Source organism: Triturus cristatus, chromosome 2_1 (genome assembly GCF_964204655.1).
Source record: "Triturus cristatus chromosome 2_1, aTriCri1.1, whole genome shotgun sequence".
Taxonomy (NCBI): Eukaryota; Metazoa; Chordata; class Amphibia; order Caudata; family Salamandridae; genus Triturus; species Triturus cristatus.
The window spans coordinates 172,694,040-172,714,626 of NC_140581.1; the positions used below are offsets into that span (position 1 = coordinate 172,694,040).

Below are 20,587 nucleotides of genomic sequence, written 5' to 3' on the forward strand. Positions count from 1 at the left end.
ACTTCTTTGCCTCTTTCTTTGAGAGAAACATAATGAACTTCAGCTTTTTGGGAAATTGCTGAAAACCGGATTGTTTTCTAAATTCTTAGTTTAGACATTGGTTTCAGAGGTTTGCTGCCAATCACCATTAAACTCATTAGGGTGTATTTGTGCTTTAAAAAAAAAAAAAAAAAGACTTAACAGGATTGTCATCTACATCATAACACTGTGTGATAAAAACAGCATTGCTTGGAGTTGTTCATCGGAGATATGGCCGGAAAAATGAGGAAACAGGGGAGCCTGTCCTAAGACAGAAAGAAAAGCAAAGAACAACATAACTGTGAAGCCAAGTAAATACACCTTAGGTGGAATAAAAGGACAGGAGTGTGTAAGCGACAGTTGTGTAGCAGAACCTTTAATGCAGAAGTGCTCAAGTCTGAAGAGCTTGGAAACTATTACTGTGCAGGCTAGTAGAGAGTTGTGAATGATTCTGTGTGACCCAAGAGAAATGCCATCCCACATGATTTGTCTTGTAGACAAAGACTTAGAACTGTAGAATTATGTGCATAAAATCTCTTATGAGCGGCAACTGCATCAGACTGGTTGGTTCTAAAGATTTACTTCGCAATTTATAAAACTCCTGAATTGACAACATGAGCTAAATGTAAGTTCACTGAAGCTTGAATCCCTGCTACTGAGTAATCGGATTATTGATATAATTGTTCAAGATAATTAACCCAGTTATTTAAAGTGAAAGGCGAATGGATAGTGCTTAAAATATTAATTACAGGGTGAAAACATGCAAAATGTTATTCATCATACACTTAGTAGTATGAGTTATCGAACCTACTTGCCAATATTCTTTCTTGACCAATAAAGGGTTAAACCAGTGGACACAAACTTTTAATATAGGTTGGAGGTTACAAAAGCATCCTCACATTTTTCAGTAACATTTGAAGTATCCTTGGCATAAATTAACTTCTGCGTGGTATACTGCAAATCACACTAACTGTACATGTAGGTCTATTGATGCGGCCAAGTCCTTTTTAATTTTTCTAATGGGGTTTGGGTACATGTCCATCCACGTAAAAGTTTCTTGTTATTACAGGGAGTGTAAAAACAGCTCCTTCGAGTTCTTTGGTAAGTATGACTTGACAACCCAGACGCGAGTTCTCCTGGAGTAGCGGAGCCATGTCCAGCATATCTTCTTCTCTGTAATAAGAAAAGGAACAATTAAGACACCAACCACCCTTTGAGGCATTTGATTGTACCTAGTTACTACTGGTATACATTTCGAAGACACAACTCCAATCTTATCTACAGACCTCCCAGACAGAACAACGACTTCATTGATGAATTCTCAGATCTCACCACCACCCCTCATCCATCTGAGATGCCCACACCACCCTCTTGGTTGACTTCAACCTCTCAGATAAAATGAGCTAAAAAAATATATTGAGAGACAGCCTTACCATAACAGAGCATGGGGCAGCATGTCCCACAACCAGCTCACTCCAAATACTTAATACTACATCCTCAACCTTCTCAAACTCATAAAAAAATCAAAAGAAATCACCCATACCCCTAGATTGGAATGACCACTTTGTCATTTCTATCTATCTGCTCAGCAAACCAACTCATCTCTTACCCTATCAACACCCTTCAAATCAATTTCAACATTATTTTTGTAAAACTATGGGGCCGATTCACAAAGGGCCTCTGCAATCTTGGTGGAGGCACCACAGTTGTGCCGGGGACCCTGCACTGGTCACAGGACCTCCGCAATGAGTAACAGCAGGGCAGAGGTCCTGGCACAACTGCGGGCCTTTGTGAATTGGTCCCCAAGTGAACATCCATACCCCAATTAAAACATGCAAGTGTAAGACAAAGCCTTCAACACCCTAGTACTCTAAAGACCTTGCAGACAAATGGTCAATCCACAGACAGGAATAAACATGAAAGCAAAGTATTATACCAACACCCTCAATAAAGCTACCAACAAAAGCAGAAGGCTTTTCAAGACCAGCACTGAAACAGACTCCTGCTAGACCCATCTACTTCTCACTCCGCAGAAAAGTACAATCCCATCAACCTCTTCTTCAGTAGAAAAGATCCAACAGCACATCAGCGGCCTGCTTTGTCATTTACGCCCTCCTCTTCCCAAAGAATCCTGTAATTGTCAGCCTTCAAAGCACTATCTCTCACAAATCTTGCCAACATACTCAACTCCCTTAAAGCCACATCTTGTGAAGAAGTCTCCTAACCTATTTCTATATAAAAAAGCTCTCTTTGGGAGCTCGCTTGCCCCTACTTGCCACTGTCAACACTTACCTCACTGAAGGCATCTTTCCAGAAGCTCTCAGAAAAGATCATCCTACTATTAAAGAACTCTAATGTCCTCACCAGCTACCAGATTATCACTCACCTACCATTTATCAGCAAGATAACTGAAAAAAGCAGTCTCACCTATACTATATAGCCTTTCAAACTTGTGTTATGACATCTGAGGTATGGTGGCATTTAGGAATAGTTGCATACAGGATTCTTATTTGTGACTGGCTGTTTTCTGACACGGATTGTCTAGTAAAGTGACACTGTCTGTGGCATTTTAGGCCTAGTTTTAGTAATGCTACTTTCTGAAGATTACCAACGCACTCCCAATGGGGAATGATTCAAGCATGTCAGGCTATAAAAAGGTACCAATGGTTGAGAACTGTAGTTACAGGTAAGAAACTGGGTTCTTGCACATGAAGTACAAGAAGGCACTGTTTTACCAGACAGCTGTCTAACATTGGTAATGTTGATGTCCTTTCCGCCAGTGACACCGAGGACATCCACACACCGATGCACAGTTGACCTCATATTATTTGCTTTTGTCCACTGTAAACACAGCAGTAGCTGCAACTGTTTGCAGCTTCTCAAAGCTAGGAAAGTTTGGTTTAGGACAGTGAAACAGTTATAAGCTAAAACAGATGATGCGCCGTACATGGGCTAAGGAATATGCTGGAAGAAGAATAATTCAGGACCAAAAAGCACAGTTGTGTCTTAGGTGTGTTTGTAATGGACAATGCGGACTGTGACTCATTGACCGAAGCAAAATCCCTACACAAACCTGGTTGCTTTTGAGCCACACGAGACTTGTCTCTAGAATGCAAGTGAGTCGAAGACAAGGAGCAAAATCCTCACACAATCTGGGCACTTCAGGAGAGACAGGTAACAACGTTCTAGCGTTTCCAGTTTAAAGGTTAGCTGAATTCCAAACACTCCATTGCCCAAGGCATTATAAATACCATTGCATTCTTCACTGCAAATGGTGTAAAAGTAATTTTGTCTCAAATAAAAAAAAAACGCAAAATACGATACCCGGAAGCAATGAGAGTAATAAGTGAAGGAAAAAGTGAAAATTCAACCTAAACTCAGCACTTTAATGATATGCAAGTTGTGACGTTTTTTGGTAACTAAAAATATAACCAATTCTTTTTCAGTAGGTAAATATTCACCTTGAAACCGGTCCCAAGATGTGGGTTTCCGGTCCATGTAAGACCTGGCTTGGCAGTTCGGGCTGGACTGTTCCCATGAGGAACATGGTCAAGACCTGATTGCCAATGGCTGGGTCTGAACTAGGGTGGCGAAGTGAGCTAAAGAACGATGATGGATTCAACCAGGATCTGTGGCTGGGGTTGAGTGTCTGCAAATTCTCCGCACTCCGTCCATCATCTCCTTGTGGTTGGTAAATATTTACTAACATGGCATTTTGATTACCAACATGAAAACGCGAGACTATCAGATACTAGTTTTTGTCCCAAAACAAGAAACCCTTTGGAAAAGCCACTGATTTCACAGCATATTTCCAAGTGTGAAACCCTTGGGTCTGATTACCTTGGAAAGGTGATTAACTGTTATAATAGAATTAAGATATTTTGGTCTTATTGTAAGGCACATCGACTTTTTCTGGTCTGCTCTTCCTTTGCTTTTGAGGAACTTCACAATCTGCACAGATATTGTTACTGGAGCAATCATTTCCGTTTTGAACTGAGCTTAGTATACCCGACTCAAGATTCTGACAATGTTTCGAGTGAATTTACAATATAAAGAAAATGGCTAACAGCATCATGAAAAAACTAACCACTAGATAAGCAATAATCTGATTGTGTTACCTTTCATCGGGATCTGGGAGCTTACTGTGGTATTCCTCGCTCACATACACATGGCAGGTTGAACAGGCAAGTGAAGCTTCACAGGCACCTTAAAAACAAACAAAAATTTTCCAAGTACCACAAAAGAGCCTAAAGGCATTAGGAGTGTCGGTGCACATATACTGCAACTCTTATAGGTGCACATTTCACATAATCAAATTATTTATCAAATTATTTTTATTTGACTCCTCAGATCAGACATTACATATATGTTCAGCCAACAACCTTAATTTTAAAAAGTGTGAGGCAACAACACCTGTTTTCCTCCACCAATCTTTGCTTGTAACAAGTAACAGGACTTCGAACCATTGACACAGGTGTAAGGGGCAGAGACCTTATAGTATTTGGACAGAAGGAAAGGAGTTCATAGAAGGTTGGATATTGGGGTAGTAATAGATGATTGGCATCACGGCCCCCCTAGTGTTGTGGTTTCCAGTGTAGTCTGGGGAGATCCCTTCAACCATCCTCCATAAAGTCTTAGAAGCGTAGTAGAGTCTAGGAAGGTGATTACACTCCTGTGACAGGAGGAGACTGGCAGTGTTCAGGGGGGCATTCTGGTTTCTTTTCATCAATTGTGTCCAAATCTGTTCCCAACCAATGGGTATCTGTGCCATAGGGCTCGGTGTTGACAATCAAGGAGCAGTAGATCTTTAATATGCTGCCGCCGTTACCCAGTAACTCATGCGTTAGTTTAGCTTCTTCCTTGACACTGTTCATCATGGCAACAGTCCAACCCGAACTGCCAGGCCAGGTCCTCCCTGAACTGGAACACAAGCAACCTAGAAGGCACTGGAAAGCTGCTTTTCATTTGACGCTCACTGTGCCACTGGAACCAAGCTATACTTGACTGAAGTTCGGGCTGTACTGTTTCCATGAGGAACAAGGTCAAGGGTGATTTGCATATGGCTGGGTCCAAACAGAGCATTGCATAGCAGGCAAAAAAACAAAGGATAGGGATGGGGCCCGAGCGATTGACAGTGTCTGAGAGTAATTCAAGCATTCCACCCATCACCTTGTTGTTTTTGCATTTGATGCCCTCCCCAAGTGTGCCGGGTATGCCCAGCCGTCACAGGCTTTCCAGTGGCTCCTAGGTTGCTTGTGTTCCGGTTCACGGAGGACCTACCTAGCAAACTTGCTGTCAACTGACTGAGGTAGCATTTTCAGTTTGGTGGGTTGGATTCTTCCTCTGACATCCCATGCTCCCAGAAAGCAGTGCTTTCCCACTCCCCTTTGAGTTGGCTCATATGGATCTATTCTGCATCTACCATGTCGGGATCCCTGATCCCCTGCCCCTCGGGCAGGCTATTCGAGAAAAAGTCTATATCTGTATGGTTTGAGCACGCCTGAGACTCTGTCTCTCCTTCAGCCAGTTCCAGGAGCTCTCCTGAGTGTCAAAGAAATGTGAAGTACTCGCAACCCAAGTAACTTAGTAGACAGCTAATGATTGGCAAGTGGGGAGTTAGGGGATATGTCACCCAGGGGTGGCCTCAGTGCCAATGAGCAGTGTGCCCACTCTACCACAAACCACACCAACAAATCTTCCACTGGGACCCAGGATTTGAGCTATGTTGTTGTGCAATGGGGCAGGTTGGACCGTTCTGCGTCCTCCACTCTTGCTGCTCTTTCCTACTTACTTTAAGAGGCTGCACAACTCTTACCTTGGAAGGTTTATAGTGTGTTGTCCACCCAGATATCCTGCCCCCTGCCTCAGTAACTCTTCCCACCACATTTCTGAAACCACAGTGAAGGAAGGACAGGTCAAGGCTAACCTCGTCTATCTTCCCTTCTAATTATGAATGTATTTCTGTATGCCCTGCAGGATAATGGAGGTTGCATTATCCTGCACTTCCTCCCAGCCTAATGTGGGAGCTCTCCAGAACTCCCCTTTTCAGGCTTTAACCTTTGCTACTGGAGACTCAGTGGCGATGGCTTTCCTCCCACCATGGCCGGGTAGGAAGGTGGGAGCAGCATCAGTAAGCCCTGGTCCAGATCTCCTGTGACTTCATTATGGGTAAATTCAAAGCAGGCCCGTAAAAGTGGCCAGGCAACAATGGAGAAGTTCATCTAACCTGGTTCAGCAGTCCAACCTGGCCTCAGACCAACAGGAATATGTGGGCCACCCAGATGAGCAAAAAGGGTAGGCCGCAGCACAGCCTATACCTACCCCCAGCAGTCCCAGTGACTTTGTCTATGGTTGTCATAGAGGCAGTCAGGCACTCAGCCAGAAAACCCCAGACTGTTGGGCAACTCAAGGAATAAAGCGTCCCAGAGGACAAGAGTGGCACCAGGCACACTAGCTGTGTGCAGCTCATCTCCGACTAGGCTGAAAGAGCTGCTCCAAATACAGCCCCAACCTCTAAGCTCCAATAGACCGTCTGACACAATAGCTAGTATAGTAATCTATTTAGGACTGTGTCTGGATTGATTCCATGTTTATTAAGCCAGCAGATTCTGTTGGATTATAGGGGCAGTTACACAGAACTCACAAATGAGCCCCTGCCATCTTTGGCGGCTAAGCCACGACCCAGAAGGCAGAGTATTGCCTCAGTTGACAGTTGAGGTAAGTAGCATCACCTGAGTATTTTTTAAAGTCATCGATAAATATCTGGCCCCACTCATAAGGGTAGTGGTCCTTCTCTGTAGCATTACATTTGCCAATTCTTTTACTGACTACATTATTTCTTCCTCAGTGAAGAGGAAGATTAGATCCTGCTCTTTTTTTGCTAAAAGAGAAGGAATCTGCAGGTTGCACAAGAACCCTTCATTTCCTCTTCTGAAGTAGTTGCAGTATTTTTATATAGATACTGAAACTGCGAATATAAAACCCATTTATCTCCATAGCATCAGATGTGAGAAAATCAGTGTTCCAGTCTTTAATGTTAGAAATCATATTCCTGGGGATCAGAGTCATAGTTTGTCATACCAATAATTTCCCAGCAAGTTCTCCATCTACAAACAACCATTGACCAATCATTTGAGAATTTAATAGCTCTTGTTCCAGGAGAAAAATATTCATTCTTTGTTTTGCATCTACCTACCCCAATAATTATTAAACGGAGAGTTCAATTTCCTGCGTGTTTTATAGAAACCTCAGAGCCACCTACTCAGTACGTGAATTCGGAAAGAAACTAAAGACATGACTCTTTACCTAGACCTCAGACTCGGCAGCTCAGTCCCTTTCTTTCTAGCGACTGGACACCAGCCCAAGTGAAATGTATTTTATATTCTCCAGTCTATCAACAATATCTTAATTAGAAACCTCCCAGTCTTCTCCAGTCTGAACCACCCACCACCCTAAGGCTCTGGAAGAGCCATCTTGTTGCTGTTGAATTGCCTTGTCACCAGCCCCTTATCCTGGAAGCCCCACCCAGCTTGATGCGTTGATTGGCACCTATAGCACAGGAAATTAGTGACCATTCCCTCTGCCCAAGACGTCTTGTGTTTAGCACTTCCAGACTCTTCCCATTTGACTACCTCTCCCCGCATACCCACCCCTCCCCACAGCTCAATATTCATAATACCATATCCTTATCTCTTAAGATAAATACTTCTTCAGACTATATATATCATTTACTCCCATGTTGCAGTTCTTTAAGAAAGTCCTGAGCATTAACAAGATTGAAAAAGCCTGAAAGAAGCTATTTGCTAACACATTTAGCTTTGCAATTTGAGTTACCATGGTTTTGAACATCAACAGATTTAAATAGTGGAATCATCTGCTTAGATTACCATCTTAATTAGGAGGTTTCAAAGGAGAGATCCAAATAAATCTAAATAACCTAATGTGTTATCAACCTTGAAGAACTTGGATTTCATTATAGCAGTCAATACTCTCTCTTGCGATAATCATCAAAGTTTACTAATACAGTTATTGGACTGGTTCTGTTCTCATGCGTTTTGTTCTAAATAGCCAGATCTTAAGATTTTGCGATTTAGGATTTTAGCTCTCGGTGACTTCTGGTGAGTCTTAGATTAGACCTTCTAGAGTGGTTTTCAAGATCTTCTAGTTGCAACTTGCTTTCGGGTATTCTGATGATGATCCTCAATATTGAAGACTGTTTGCTCATGGTCTTAAATTTGGGATACAATACTGCCTAATGACCCAACGCTTGATGTTAACGTAGGGGAGGAGTGGGTGGCTCACTTTAAAAGTACTTTTCCTCAATTGATTACCCGATACCTCCTGTTTGTACTACTTCTGGAAACCATCTCTTTTTTCACTAACGAAGTTATGAATGGGATAGAGGCTTGCAGTATTGGGAAAGCCCCGGGCCCCAATGGTGTCCCAATAGATTTTTTCTTTGAGAGCATGGACATATGGGTCCCCCTTTTAACCAATGTTTTTAATAAAATCACTATAGTTGCCCCCCCCCCCCCCTCCCCATGTCCTGGAAAACCAGCATAATCGTCCCGATTCACAAAAAGGGAGACAAAAGTAATCCCAAAAATTATCGACCTATCTTGCTGATCGATACGACGGCCAAACTCATGTCGTGTAGCATCGTTTTTCCTCAAATCCTTGCAGAATTATTTTGTGTGTTTTTCGCTAGCATCATTTTTATGGGCATGTTTGAAAAAGAGGAAGCAGGTTGGCCTACAAGACGAATCAGGACTGTCTTTTACACATTTTATTGTATCCAGCTTATATATATAGATGAAATGGATTTTATGATCAATTGGTTAGTAGCACCTTTTTAATTATTAGGATTTATGCTATTTTTTATGTATGTCTTTTTATAAATTGTGATTGTAAGTACTTTTATGATGTTATGTGCAAGATCGAATAAAGGATTTGAATTACTGCCAAGCCTGACTGAGATCTCTTGGATTTGGAGACTTAGCGAAAAGGCCATGTCATTCTGATTTGACCCAATCAATTGAATTTTGGAAAGGATATTCTACAGCACGGTCATGATTAACACAGCGTGGCTTGAGTTATCTGGCTGTGAAGAATCTGTTATCTGAGATGTAAAGGAGGCTGGGTTGATTTTAGAAGAGAGAGCAAATACACTGCGCGAAGTTTTGGAACACTATCTAAAACCTCCTGTACCTTAACAGCGGGATTACCATTTGGTTTTGATGCTAGTATAGAGCTAGTCTGAGCAGGGATTTGGGACACATTATGAGAATTATGATTAGCTTCTCTTTGAGTTGGGGTGGAAGTGTACATGATCCAAGCAAAATCAGAGGTTGTTGTTTTTCCATGGATAACCCTGTTTTATTTTTTAACTTTCTGCCAAAATGTCAGGTCAGTCACTTATCTCCTATGAGGTACGATTCTGTGACATTGTGACGGACTTCAGCTATACTTAGCCTGGCCAGGTCCCTGCTTAAAGCTTGCGACGTTGCTGGCGTTTTTGTGCTTTCTTTAATCTGGTGTAATGTTACCTTTCATGGAGCTACTGAACTGCCTTTTTCTCTTTGCACTGACTTAGTGATATAGATGTAAACTAAAAGAACAAGCATTGGCAAAGCCACCAGGTCTCGCCTATGTAAGAGCTATTGGCTTTGTCAATGTGTTTCAGCCACGTTTTACACGAGCGTGGCTGCTGTTCAGCATGGCTAAAAGTTAGTGGCGTAGAGGAGAGTGGCGTGGAGTGTCAGAGTAGAATGACATCGAGTTTTTTATTTTTGAGGCATAGAATGGAGTTGCGTAGAGTGACGTGCAGTGGAGTGGCGTAGAGAAGACTGGACTGGCGAAGAGTGTTACAGGGTATAGTGGTATAGAGTGCAGCGCATAGAATTCAGCGGCGTACAATGCAGCGTTCATCAGTGGCGTAGATTAGTGTTGGATAGCAGTGTGCATTGGCATAGTGCAGTGGTGTATAGTGGCACAGAGCACAGTGGCTTAGGGTGCAGAGTAGACTTGAGTAGCATAGAGTGCAGTAGCGTAGAGCGGTGAAGATTTGAGTATAGTGCCGCAGAGTGCAGTGGCATAGAATACAGTAGTGCAAAGTACATCGGCATAGAGTGCACTGTTGCAGAGTAGTGTGTTGTAGAGTGCATTGGCATAGAGTACAGTGGAGCAGAGAGGAGTAGGGTGTAATGGTGTACAGTGCAGTGGCGTAGAGTAGATTGTTTCAGAGCAGTCATGTGGTGCATAGTAGAGTGCACTGGCGCAGAGTGTACTGGCAGAGTTCAGTGGCGCAGAGAAGAGTGAAGTTGTGAAGAGTAGAGTCGAGTGGCCTAGACTGTACTGATGTAGAGTGCAGTGGCGAAGAGTGCACTGATGTAGAGTAGATTGGCATGGAGTGTAGTGGCATAGAGTGGAGTAGAGTGCAGTGACGCAGAGTGCAGTGTAGTGGCTTGGAGTGGTGCAGAGCAGAGTGAAGTTGCGTAGACCGGAGTCGCATAAAGTGGAAAATGCATGGTGTGGTAGCACACTGCCATAAGACAGCACATTTTCAATAGAAATGAACGTTACAATTGCACAGACATACAGTTTTTCTAATGAAACTATACAATTTACAAGTAATTGTTCAGTTCATTCAAATGTTGTGTGCTAGGAAAAAAAACATGTTCTACCCCCATACATAATTACTCTCACTTTGAAGTCAGACAAAGAAAAGTAAACACCAAGCTCCCTCAAAAGACAAAGCCTGACATTCGACCTCTGCACACCAAATGTGACAAGATATGAACAAGATTTACAGGCCTGTTTAAAGAAAGGAGCACTCATGGAACAATACAAGTAGATGTAATGTGAAAAGGCTTCGTTCCTTGGAGGGACAAACTCACTCTGGACAGCCTAAAACAAATAAACCAGCAAATAGAAAGCCATAAAATGGAAGTTACAAACCACAAAACCAATGGTCTGAACGCATTCCTAGAGAGGCTTTCTGAATATCCCCAAGATATCTTTAGCAAACCAGACATCTGCGCTGTCTGAAGATTTCGACCTAAAAAAGAAATCCAAAGCAAGATGTCCATAGGCTGTCTACAGTTCTCCCTTTGGCCGATTAAAAAACAAATCTTTTACCCAACACTTCTTTCTACTCTAATTTGTCATGTTCCCTTGACCACCTTAGCTCCCACTCAGATCTTACTTTGAGTTGTCCAGTTTGTTGGCCCAGCTTCCTGAGCAGACTGTGCCTCTTTTTGGACACTTGTCTAGGAATAGTGTTGTGGAAGGTGAGAGCTAGTAGTGCTTCCATGTCATATGTGTTCTGGTCCTGCCGTAAATGTGGGTTTGGTGCTACACACCAGCACCTTTTCATGTCTCAGTCAATGCACACCTAAATCCGGGGGGAGGGAAGAGTGGCAGAAATCAAGGTGTCACGGTATAGCACAGTTAAAAGTGCCGACAGGGGCGCCACCATAGTACTCTGATATTGGCTAGCTCTGCTCGGTTTGGTTCAACTTTGTCCCAACATCGACAGGAAGCAGCTTGCAGGGCGTAAAAGGGTGCTGGGAGGTAATTACTGCAGTGGCCCAGTGACTTTCAGTGGCTCCGCTTCTCTTACGCTCACATCATGATCTGCAGTCGGCCATGATGCAGGGAGGAATGGTCTTAAGTGATGCTAGGCTGAAGCATTTGTTAACCCGCTTCTCGAACTGTAAGCGCTGTGCTCTATGGAATGTGTTCAGGCTTAATCTGAAAAATAAGGTGCCAAATTTTTAATTTCCTGAATCCTTGCTGATCTTGTACAAATGATTATTCACAATATAGTTACAGTTTGATGTTTATCAACTGAGCACTGCAGAAAATCCATGACACTGCATATCTCAAACTAGATGACAAATGACTGCTTGTGGGTCAATACCACAATGTGTATCCATCTTGCCTGTGCTCCGTAATCCAGATAGTCTGCATCTAAATATTTTTATGAGAAGATCATAATTATTGCAAATTATATTTATCTTTGCTTTCTAAAGTGTCAAGAGGAAGATGTACTTTCCCTTCCTCACTATGCATCCACGGCGTTCCACATGTCATTCTAGTTTGTTATTGTGTGTCACACAGCATGGCCTTAGTCAGCTCGGTCTGCAGCTGCACCCTTTTTCTCTTTAGGAGTACAACTATGTTCTCCTTTCTACTTCTGCTCCACAAAATAGAGAGAAGAGTGGTGGGACGAAGGATGGGCTCTAATAGGAAATGCTTGCAACAACTCTGTGTATAATAAGCCTAAAGGCATTGCCATTGGCTGGTGCACAAAGCGATGGGATAGCTGGCGTTTTAGTACAGGCGGATTAATTTTTTTCTAATTTTACTATGCAGTTTTATTTTTCTTAGAAAAGCTTCATCGTTTGTGTGAGAAAGTGCCTCTTTTGCAGGGCTAGCCCCTTACTTTTTTCCTGGTTTTGATGTGGTTTCAAATATAGTGTGCTCTCTGACCAGCTGACAGCAGACCTGTCCTGAAGAAACCTACTTCAAGGATTTCGGATCCACGTGGATCCGTATCTCCTGCCCACTCTGCACCCGACGCCCAAGACCCGACTCTGAATTGCTCAAATGTACAGTGAAGTCTCCCCAGCGATCCTGAACTCATGTCCAGCATTGGCTGACCTCTCCTGATCTCCAGGATGGCACCTGCAGTGTGAATCAATAGGCTCCTCTGACCGCAACCGGCTCCGATAAGAAAACACCAACGTCAAAAAGCACCCCTGCAGCTAAAGCCCCTGGGCCTTGGTGAGCAGAACAGACGGTGCCCCAACGACTCCCTCCATCCCAACTTACCTCTGCTGTCGGTGGCCTTCCTCTTGCACCTCCGATGTCACACCTGCAGCCTTTTTGCCGTAAGAATCCTCATTGAAAAGCATTGGGCGCCCGATGGTGAAATTGCACCCTGCACCTGGCCGCCCTCGTGCCGCTAGTGATGTAAGTTTTGAGCTGCTTTGTGGCCCCTCCACCCCTCGTGCTTAACCTAACCCTAAAGCCTGGCCCCTGCAAAGGATCTACATAACTGCGAGCAATGTAGCTCTAAGCACCCTTTGTCTCCATTGGAAAGTATTGAGTCGGACTTCGATTTTGACCTCTGCACCCGGCAGCCCATGTGTTGCTATTGGTGCAGTTTTGGTACTTACCTGACCCTTGGCCCTTGCTGACTTTTGGCTCCGAAGACTGGGATTGTAAGTTTACCTGTTTAAGTACAATATGGTTTTCCCCATAGATTAACATTGGACTGTGTTAAAAAGTTTCTAAGTGTCGATTTTTCAAAGTGAAAAGTATTTTTAATTAAAATCGTACTTGCCTTATTTCGAAGATCTTAAAATAAACTACAAACAAAAGTCCAATTTTCTAAAATTGGACTGGATCTCCTCCTTGATTCGTGTGTCCATTATTGATCACTGTGGTGCAATACATTTCTTGCACTCCTATGTGTTAGGCTTAAGGCTGTTCGCCCTCACAACCACTAATAGAGCACATTGGGTTTTACATTGAGCCCTGTACACTGGTGCGCAACCCCTGGACTCTGTGCACGGTATTACGACCTAGTGGCAATATCATATACAGAGCCAGCTTCCTACTGTTTGTTATAAAAGATTTATTATGAACACATAATGCCAGACGATTCAAAAGTTCTCAATACAAAACAACGTGTAAGACCAAAATAATTTGCGTTTGTTTTGGTAGGTTCCTAAATGGGAAGTTGGTTTTCAAAGAAGGTTTTTAAACTAACAAACCAAATGCAAATTAAATATGTAGATCATCTGTTAATTCAAATTGCATCCAGGAACAGTAACAACATATTCTCCACTGAAAACTTGTTTTCAAAAGCAGTTAATTTTAAGATCTGAAATCATGATAAGCTTCAACAGTTTCCTAAACCAATTAAGGAAAAATAACCTAGGCAATAGGAAGAGGAAACTCTGCACAGAGTATCAACAAAAGTGAAATCTAGTATTTAGTTCAATTGGAGTAAATCAACAGATGGTAAATGGAGTTCTTCTAATGGAGTATTCGGGTGTTTAATTTGCAACAATCTGAGAAAAGGAGGAATGGGGATTTCAAATCCTGTTTGAGCAGCAAAGGCAAAACATATGAGTTAGGTCTGAGAGTTTCTAATGCTGCCATTACATTTTCATTACTCTACATAAAGTAGTTATTGGAAATTTGATATTAAAGCCTTGAGAAAAAACATTAAAGCAGTATGTAGCAATAACAAATTCTGAAAAGTCAACTATTAACCTACGTGAATAAACCATTTGTGAATGCATTTGTAACAGATCTTAATGAGCTTTGTAAACATTTATGAAAGTTTGAATATTGACGTTATAATAATATAAATTTAATATATGATTTACTAAGAAACACGTGACTTGAGAATACATTTACTCAAGTGAATAGGTTATGAATATCTCAGAGTTTATTATTATTATTATTTTGTTTTTTACTTTTTGAGTACCTTCACATTTTTTTTCTATTAGTGTGTATCATTACACCAGAGAGATGGCTGGTGTAGGGGAGGGCAGCAAGCACTGTTCTTAGATTCTCCCTTTTACCCTTTACTTGATTACATTTCCTCCAGTTCATTAACTTAATGTTTCTCCCATGATTCAAGTGTCCTGGACTGGCCTGCAGCTAGATTCTTAACCTCAAAGATCGGTTCAAAAACTAAATTTGGGCTGTCTTGATGTTCTCACATCAATGGCACAGGAGTATGCAGCCATACAGCTGTGGCCACCATAACGTTCATGTCTTCTTGAGAGAAGGCCAGCTCCTTAGCTGAAATCTCTGCTGCTGCATCACCAAAGTAAATTGCTATGTTGCTTCTTTAATCCCTTGACATGGGTAGTTACATCAAAGGAAGAAATCCAAATATCGTCACCCCAGCTGAGCCAAGAACTAGATGAAATCAATTGCAATCCCCTTCTCCTATTATCATTATTATTTAAATTTGTAGGACGCACAGCTACCCCGCGTGGTAGGAGGGAACAAGGGAACAGAAACGTTACAGATTAAACAGCCATGATTTCAAACATTTGCGAAATAACTCATAGACTGTTTGATTTCGAAGTGAGATGGGGAGAGAGTTACATAAGACTGGTCCTAAGTAAGAAAAGGACCGACCCCGCATTCAGATAAGTTTGATTCTGGGGGCTGTGAATTTAGCCTGCACGGCAGAGCGCAGGGGACGTGAAGGTGTATAGGCTTGGGCTAAAGATTGCAGATATTGTGGAGCCACACCAGTTTTGATTTTGAACATATAGCTCAGGGCTTTGAATCTAATATGATTATCCACCCTAAGCCAATGAAGATCACGAAGCAAGCCAGAAATAGGTGCCGACTTAGAAACATGGCAGAGCAGCCTGGCAGCCGCATTTTGCACCACCTGCAGTCTCTGTATCACCGCTTGGTTAGAACCCAAATAGAGAACATTGCTGTAGTCCAGCCTAGATGTAGCAAGGGCCTGGACTACTGCTCTGAGGGGGGGGGGGGGCAGGGAGGTAAAGGGGGTGAAGGGGGCTTGGGGTAGCTTCCAAAGAATTTTCTTTAACCATTTAAGAATGGTGAAACAAGTTGACGCCACCTTTGTAACTTGTTGTTTCATCGTCAGTTGATCATTGATGATAATGCCCAGGTTGCGAACCTGGTGAGCAGGCCGGGGTAAGGCACCCATTTCAGGGGGCCAATGCTGGGGGCCCCAGAGATCTTGTTGCTTCCTGAGAATCATAACTTCTGTTTTTTCTCTGTTAAGTTTGAGTAGATGTTTTTGCATCCAAGACGCGGTTTCCTCAAGCCAGACTGGAGAACCGATGATTTAGATTCTCTAGATGAAGAGAGGGAGAAGATTATCTGCGTATCATCGGCATAGTAAAAAAGGGACAGCCCAGCCTCTTCGGCAACATCTGCCAATGGGCGAACATAAACATTAAACAGCAAAGGGCTCAGCACTGAGCCCTGAGGCACTCCGTAAGGGGACAGATGGGGTTTAGAGCTGGCCGTGGAAGAGAAAATTTGGAACGTACGGTTGGTGACAAAGGAATGGAGCCATTTAAGGGCTCAACCCTCAAGCCGTAAGGATTGTAGAGCTCTAAACAAAATAGTATGAGACACCCTACCAAATGCGGCGCTCAAGTCCTGTAAAATAAGAGCCACTGTGTCACCAAGATCCAACTGGTGAGTCAGCATTTCGGTGACACCTTGCAGAGTAGATTTAGTGGAGAACCCAGTTCTGAAACCAGATTGAGAAGCATGAAGGAAGTTCTGGGTCTCAACAAAAGAGGACAACTGGGAGTTCACATGTTTTTCAAAGATTTTGGAAAAGGCTGGGAGCAGAGAAATAGGGCGAAAGTTGGATGGCTCAGTAGGGTCCGCATTGGCCTTTTTTAAAAGAGGGAGCACCATGGCATGTTTCCATTCTGGGGGGACCACACCCTCCTGTAAGGAGGCGTTAAAGAGATCCATAATTGGCGCACGTATAGGAGGTTCCTGCTGTTTTCACACTGAGATAGGGCGTAAGTCGCACGGGGAGCCAGATTTAATATTTGCCAGAAGGTGGTTAAAGGAGTTCACTTCCAAAAGGGACCACGCTTCCAGTGTGTTGATGGATTCAATATTACTATTAGACTCCAGCAACAAAGCACTAGTTGCCTTGGGGGTGATGACGGCTGGGTGTGAAGTATCTGACAGATTATCACTGGATAGTGCATAATATATTTTCTCGACTTTGCTCACAAAGTAGTGGGCCAGATCGTTACATTGCATTTCATTTAGGACTAGAGGGGTAGTCTGACTTTCCGACCCAGATAGTTCTTTATCCACCTTAAATAGGGTCTCGGAGCATTTCTGAGATTGAGATATTTTGATAGAAACATACTCAGCACGAGCTGTTCTGCAGAGAATATGATAGTGCCTTATGGCCTTTTTATTGGCCAGCCTGGCATCAGGCCTATAGTGTTTCCTCCATTGTCTTTCTAGAGTTTTACAATCTCGCTTTTTCAATCTTGAGTCCCTCAGAAAACCGGATGATTACAGAGCCGTTTGTTGGATAATGGAAGGCAGGTATCTACATATTGTAGAATCCAACATTGGATAGACCCAAGATCCGTAGTCGCCATCTGTTTGATAGGTGTGCTGTAGGCTTAGGATTTGTTTAAAGCTCCGGCATCGAGCTTTACCCAATTTCTGACTTTGGACTTAAGTCCCATCAAGGCTGCTGGGACGTTGTTGTTTTCAGCAGATGCACCCTTTTAATTTCAACTCACTCTTATAATCAAAAGCTTAGTACTTCTAGTCCCCATAGAAATAACCATTTTTCCAGCTAGTTAGATGTACACAACTATTCATTTAAAAATGTCACCTTGGGCACATAATAAAACTAAAAACAGAAAGACTACATATGATCACATACCTTCCAATTCAATGTCATACCTATGTGCCAGGTACAAGACATTTTCTCCTAGTTTTCCCCTCACTGGAATTCGTTGTCCAGAACGATCTACAAAAACGACATTAATTCTAGGAAAGGAAATATAATTCTTGTGTTAACATCAATCACATTTATAGTACCTCTGGCTAGATATTTCTGAATTCCTGGAACACACATTTACGATATGCACTTTTGCTAGCGAGCATGTTAAGCTTACAACACAACTTAGTTGTTGAAATCACTTTTGAGAAAAAAAGACTAGTCTCAAGTTTGGTATCAAGGACTTTTCTCAAAAATGTTTCTGCATGTGAATGTATACCAATTGTTGGGGGGGGGGTGGTAAGGTGAAATGGCTGCATCAATCTACAATGCTGAACATTTACTATAAAGGTAACAATAACATACATTTGTTTCTCTTTGGGAACAAGGAGTGCTTTGTATTATGCTTTGGAGTACGTAGTGCCATGACAATTGGTGTCATGCATGCATTGTACATGTGTAAAGCCCCGTATTCAACACTAAGATATGCTGGAGAAGGAATTATGGACAAAGTAGAGTCCAGCTGAGGCGGGCAAACCTTACAAGGTTGCATTGCATGAAACTGTAAATTTAAGTCACTGGGTAATCAGTCACGCTTCTGGCAAACAATTTTATAGCTTTTTCCTGCACAAATACTTTTTAACAAAACATTGTATTAAAGATTATAGATGGATACATTCAACAATCAGCCAGATTGGCGTAGAAAAAAAAATTCTTACTATGGTACATGCATAACTGGCCCAAACAGTTTGTGTGGTTAAGAGAGAAAGAGAAGAAAGGAGGAAAAGGCAGAGAGTTTAGTGTTGAAACAAGATAGGAAAGGGACAGGTCATTAGGCATAGTAAACGCTTGGCAGTACATTTAGCGGTTGCTATGCTTGCTTTGTACATTTGACAACAAAAGTTGGGTTGCTCGCCGTTCCTGAGAGTTGATGTTTGCAATGTTAGGGCTCGGTCCTTTTGGGTCGCATGGTATAGAGTTTAAAGCTCAGGTACAGTGTTTATGGAGGTTCATAAGAGACTAGATAAGTGACCAGGGTTTCCCACATCCCCCTTGTTGACGCTTTCCATGGTGTGTACTGAAGTGCCAGGTTGTCTGCTCCTCTGAGGTGTGTAATCCAGTTGATCCAACCTTTGCAGCTAGTTCTACTTGTATCTTTCCAGTTGTTAAATACCATTTTAACAGCTGCTGATAATAAGAAGTCCATTAGGTTTTTATCCTGCTCAGTTCTCAAGTTTGTGCGTAGAAAAGCAGAGGTGAGGGAGGTGAAATCCCTCGCTATTTTGCAGTCAAACACGTTGTTTATGAAATCAAAGACTTTCCCCCAGAATGTCTTCAGTGTTGGGCAGTGGAAGACTAGGTGAGCCAGGTCCTCATTCTCTTTGTTGCAGTTCAACATAGCGGGTCGTCTTTATGCTTTACTTTGTGCAGTTAAGCGTCCAGAATGCCTTGTGGTGCAGCCAAAATTTAGTTTGTGCTAGAGCTGGGGTGATCTTGTTGCGCGAGGACGAGGCCCACAAAGTTGCCCATTCCTGTTCGTTTAGAGGTGTGTTAGTGTGTTTATTCCAGTAGGCTATTGTTTTTTCATTCAGTTTGGTGGACTTGGGGCGTAAAAGCTTGTATACGTGTGAGACTTGGTTGGCTGTTTTGTTAATGTATGAAGTATACTGGCAGATTGAGAGGTTGGTTCTTTACTATCCAACTCCAGGATGAAGTATGGTTCAAGTTTTCTTAACTTTCTCCCTGTCTCCACCTCTCCTTCTCTTTGGCACTTGAGCTATGCAGCTATATTTCAATGGTGTTGGGATGCTGGAGTGTTCCCTTTCAAAATGTCTCGCTATTGGGTAGCTTCGATCTTTGATTACTATTGATCTTCTGTGTTGTAAAATCCTCTTGTGTACTGCTAGAGTTGTACTCCTGACATATATCTTATTACATGGGCACTTTAAAACATACACAACAAAACTTGATATGCATGTTAAAAACCCTTTCACCTTCACAATTTTGTTAAAAACTGTTCTAAAAGTTGAAATATTTTCCCCATGCAAACAGGCTTTACACTTCAAACATTTTTTTAAAACCTTTTTGTTGAAGCTAAGTATATTGTTGTGTGTCTCCCAGGCTATCACTTTTTACTAGATAATCCCTTAATGATTTCGATTCTCTATATGTGATCTGTGGGTTTCTAGTAGCCTGGTGTCCGATTACCAGATCTTGTCTGATAAAGTACCAGTGCTTTTGTAAGATTTGTCATAATTTTTGATGCTCTGTTGTATAGGTTGTTATGAATCTGTGAGTGTTCTTTGTTCCCGACTCTTTCCCTTTGTACCTGTTCTAGATGATTCAAATAGTATCTTCTCTCTATTCATATTTCTAGCTTTTTTTGGAGGCTGCTTCTAGTAATCCAGGTGAATACCCTCTTTGTACAAAGAAAGATTTAATTTCCTTCTCTATTTTGCCATATTCCCCTTGTGAACTGCACGCCCTCCTAGCTCTATAGAATTATCCAAAGGGAATACTTCTTATTAGAGGGGGAAGGTGTGCACTTTTGGCATGCAGGAATGTATTTCCTGCCGTAGGCTTTCTAAATATTGTTGTTTCTAGCTTACCACCCTCCACCACTATCCGTATGTCTAAGAAGTCTGCTGTTGTTATGCTCTTATGTCCCACAAAGTTCAAATTTAAATCATTTTCATTTAGGTCCCTGATAAATTGATCCACTTCCAGCTCCGTGCCCTGCCACAGCCCGAAGGCATCATCAATAAACCTTAGCCATAACAAGATCTTATCTGTCCACTGTTCCAATGTAGGTTCCCCCGAGCACCTGCTCCTCCCACCAGCCTAGATGTAAATTGGCATAACTGGGGGCAAAGCAGGTGCCCATGGCTGTCCCTTGTTCTTGTTGGAACAGTTCATTTTCAAATAAAAAGATATTCCTTGTTAGGCAGTCTTCCATCATATCTAATACCATTCAATTGTGTTCTGTGAATTTCATAGGTTTCATCCGCAAATAATGTTCGGTAGCTCTCAGACCATCTTGATGTTTTCTATTAGTGAATA

At 42.3% G+C, this 20,587-nt stretch overlaps 1 protein-coding gene across 6 annotated transcripts in view; it reads right to left on the reverse strand.

Annotated features, from left to right (window-relative positions):
* Positions 1–860: 860 nt before the first annotated feature.
* The window catches only part of FDX2 (ferredoxin 2), a 267,455-nt gene continuing 247,728 nt past the window's right edge, over positions 861–20,587 (reverse strand). For all 6 annotated transcript variants that reach the window (XM_085629201.1, XM_085629193.1, XM_085629217.1 and 3 more), the window contains 3 exons: positions 17,471–17,577; positions 4,137–4,224; positions 861–1,191 (listed from right to left, as the gene is read on the reverse strand). In XM_085629201.1, coding sequence (XP_085485327.1) covers positions 1,035–1,191; positions 4,137–4,224; positions 17,471–17,577 — 352 coding nt within the window. In that variant the 3' untranslated portion in view covers positions 861–1,034. The remainder of the gene's footprint in view (positions 1,192–4,136; positions 4,225–17,470; positions 17,578–20,587) is intronic.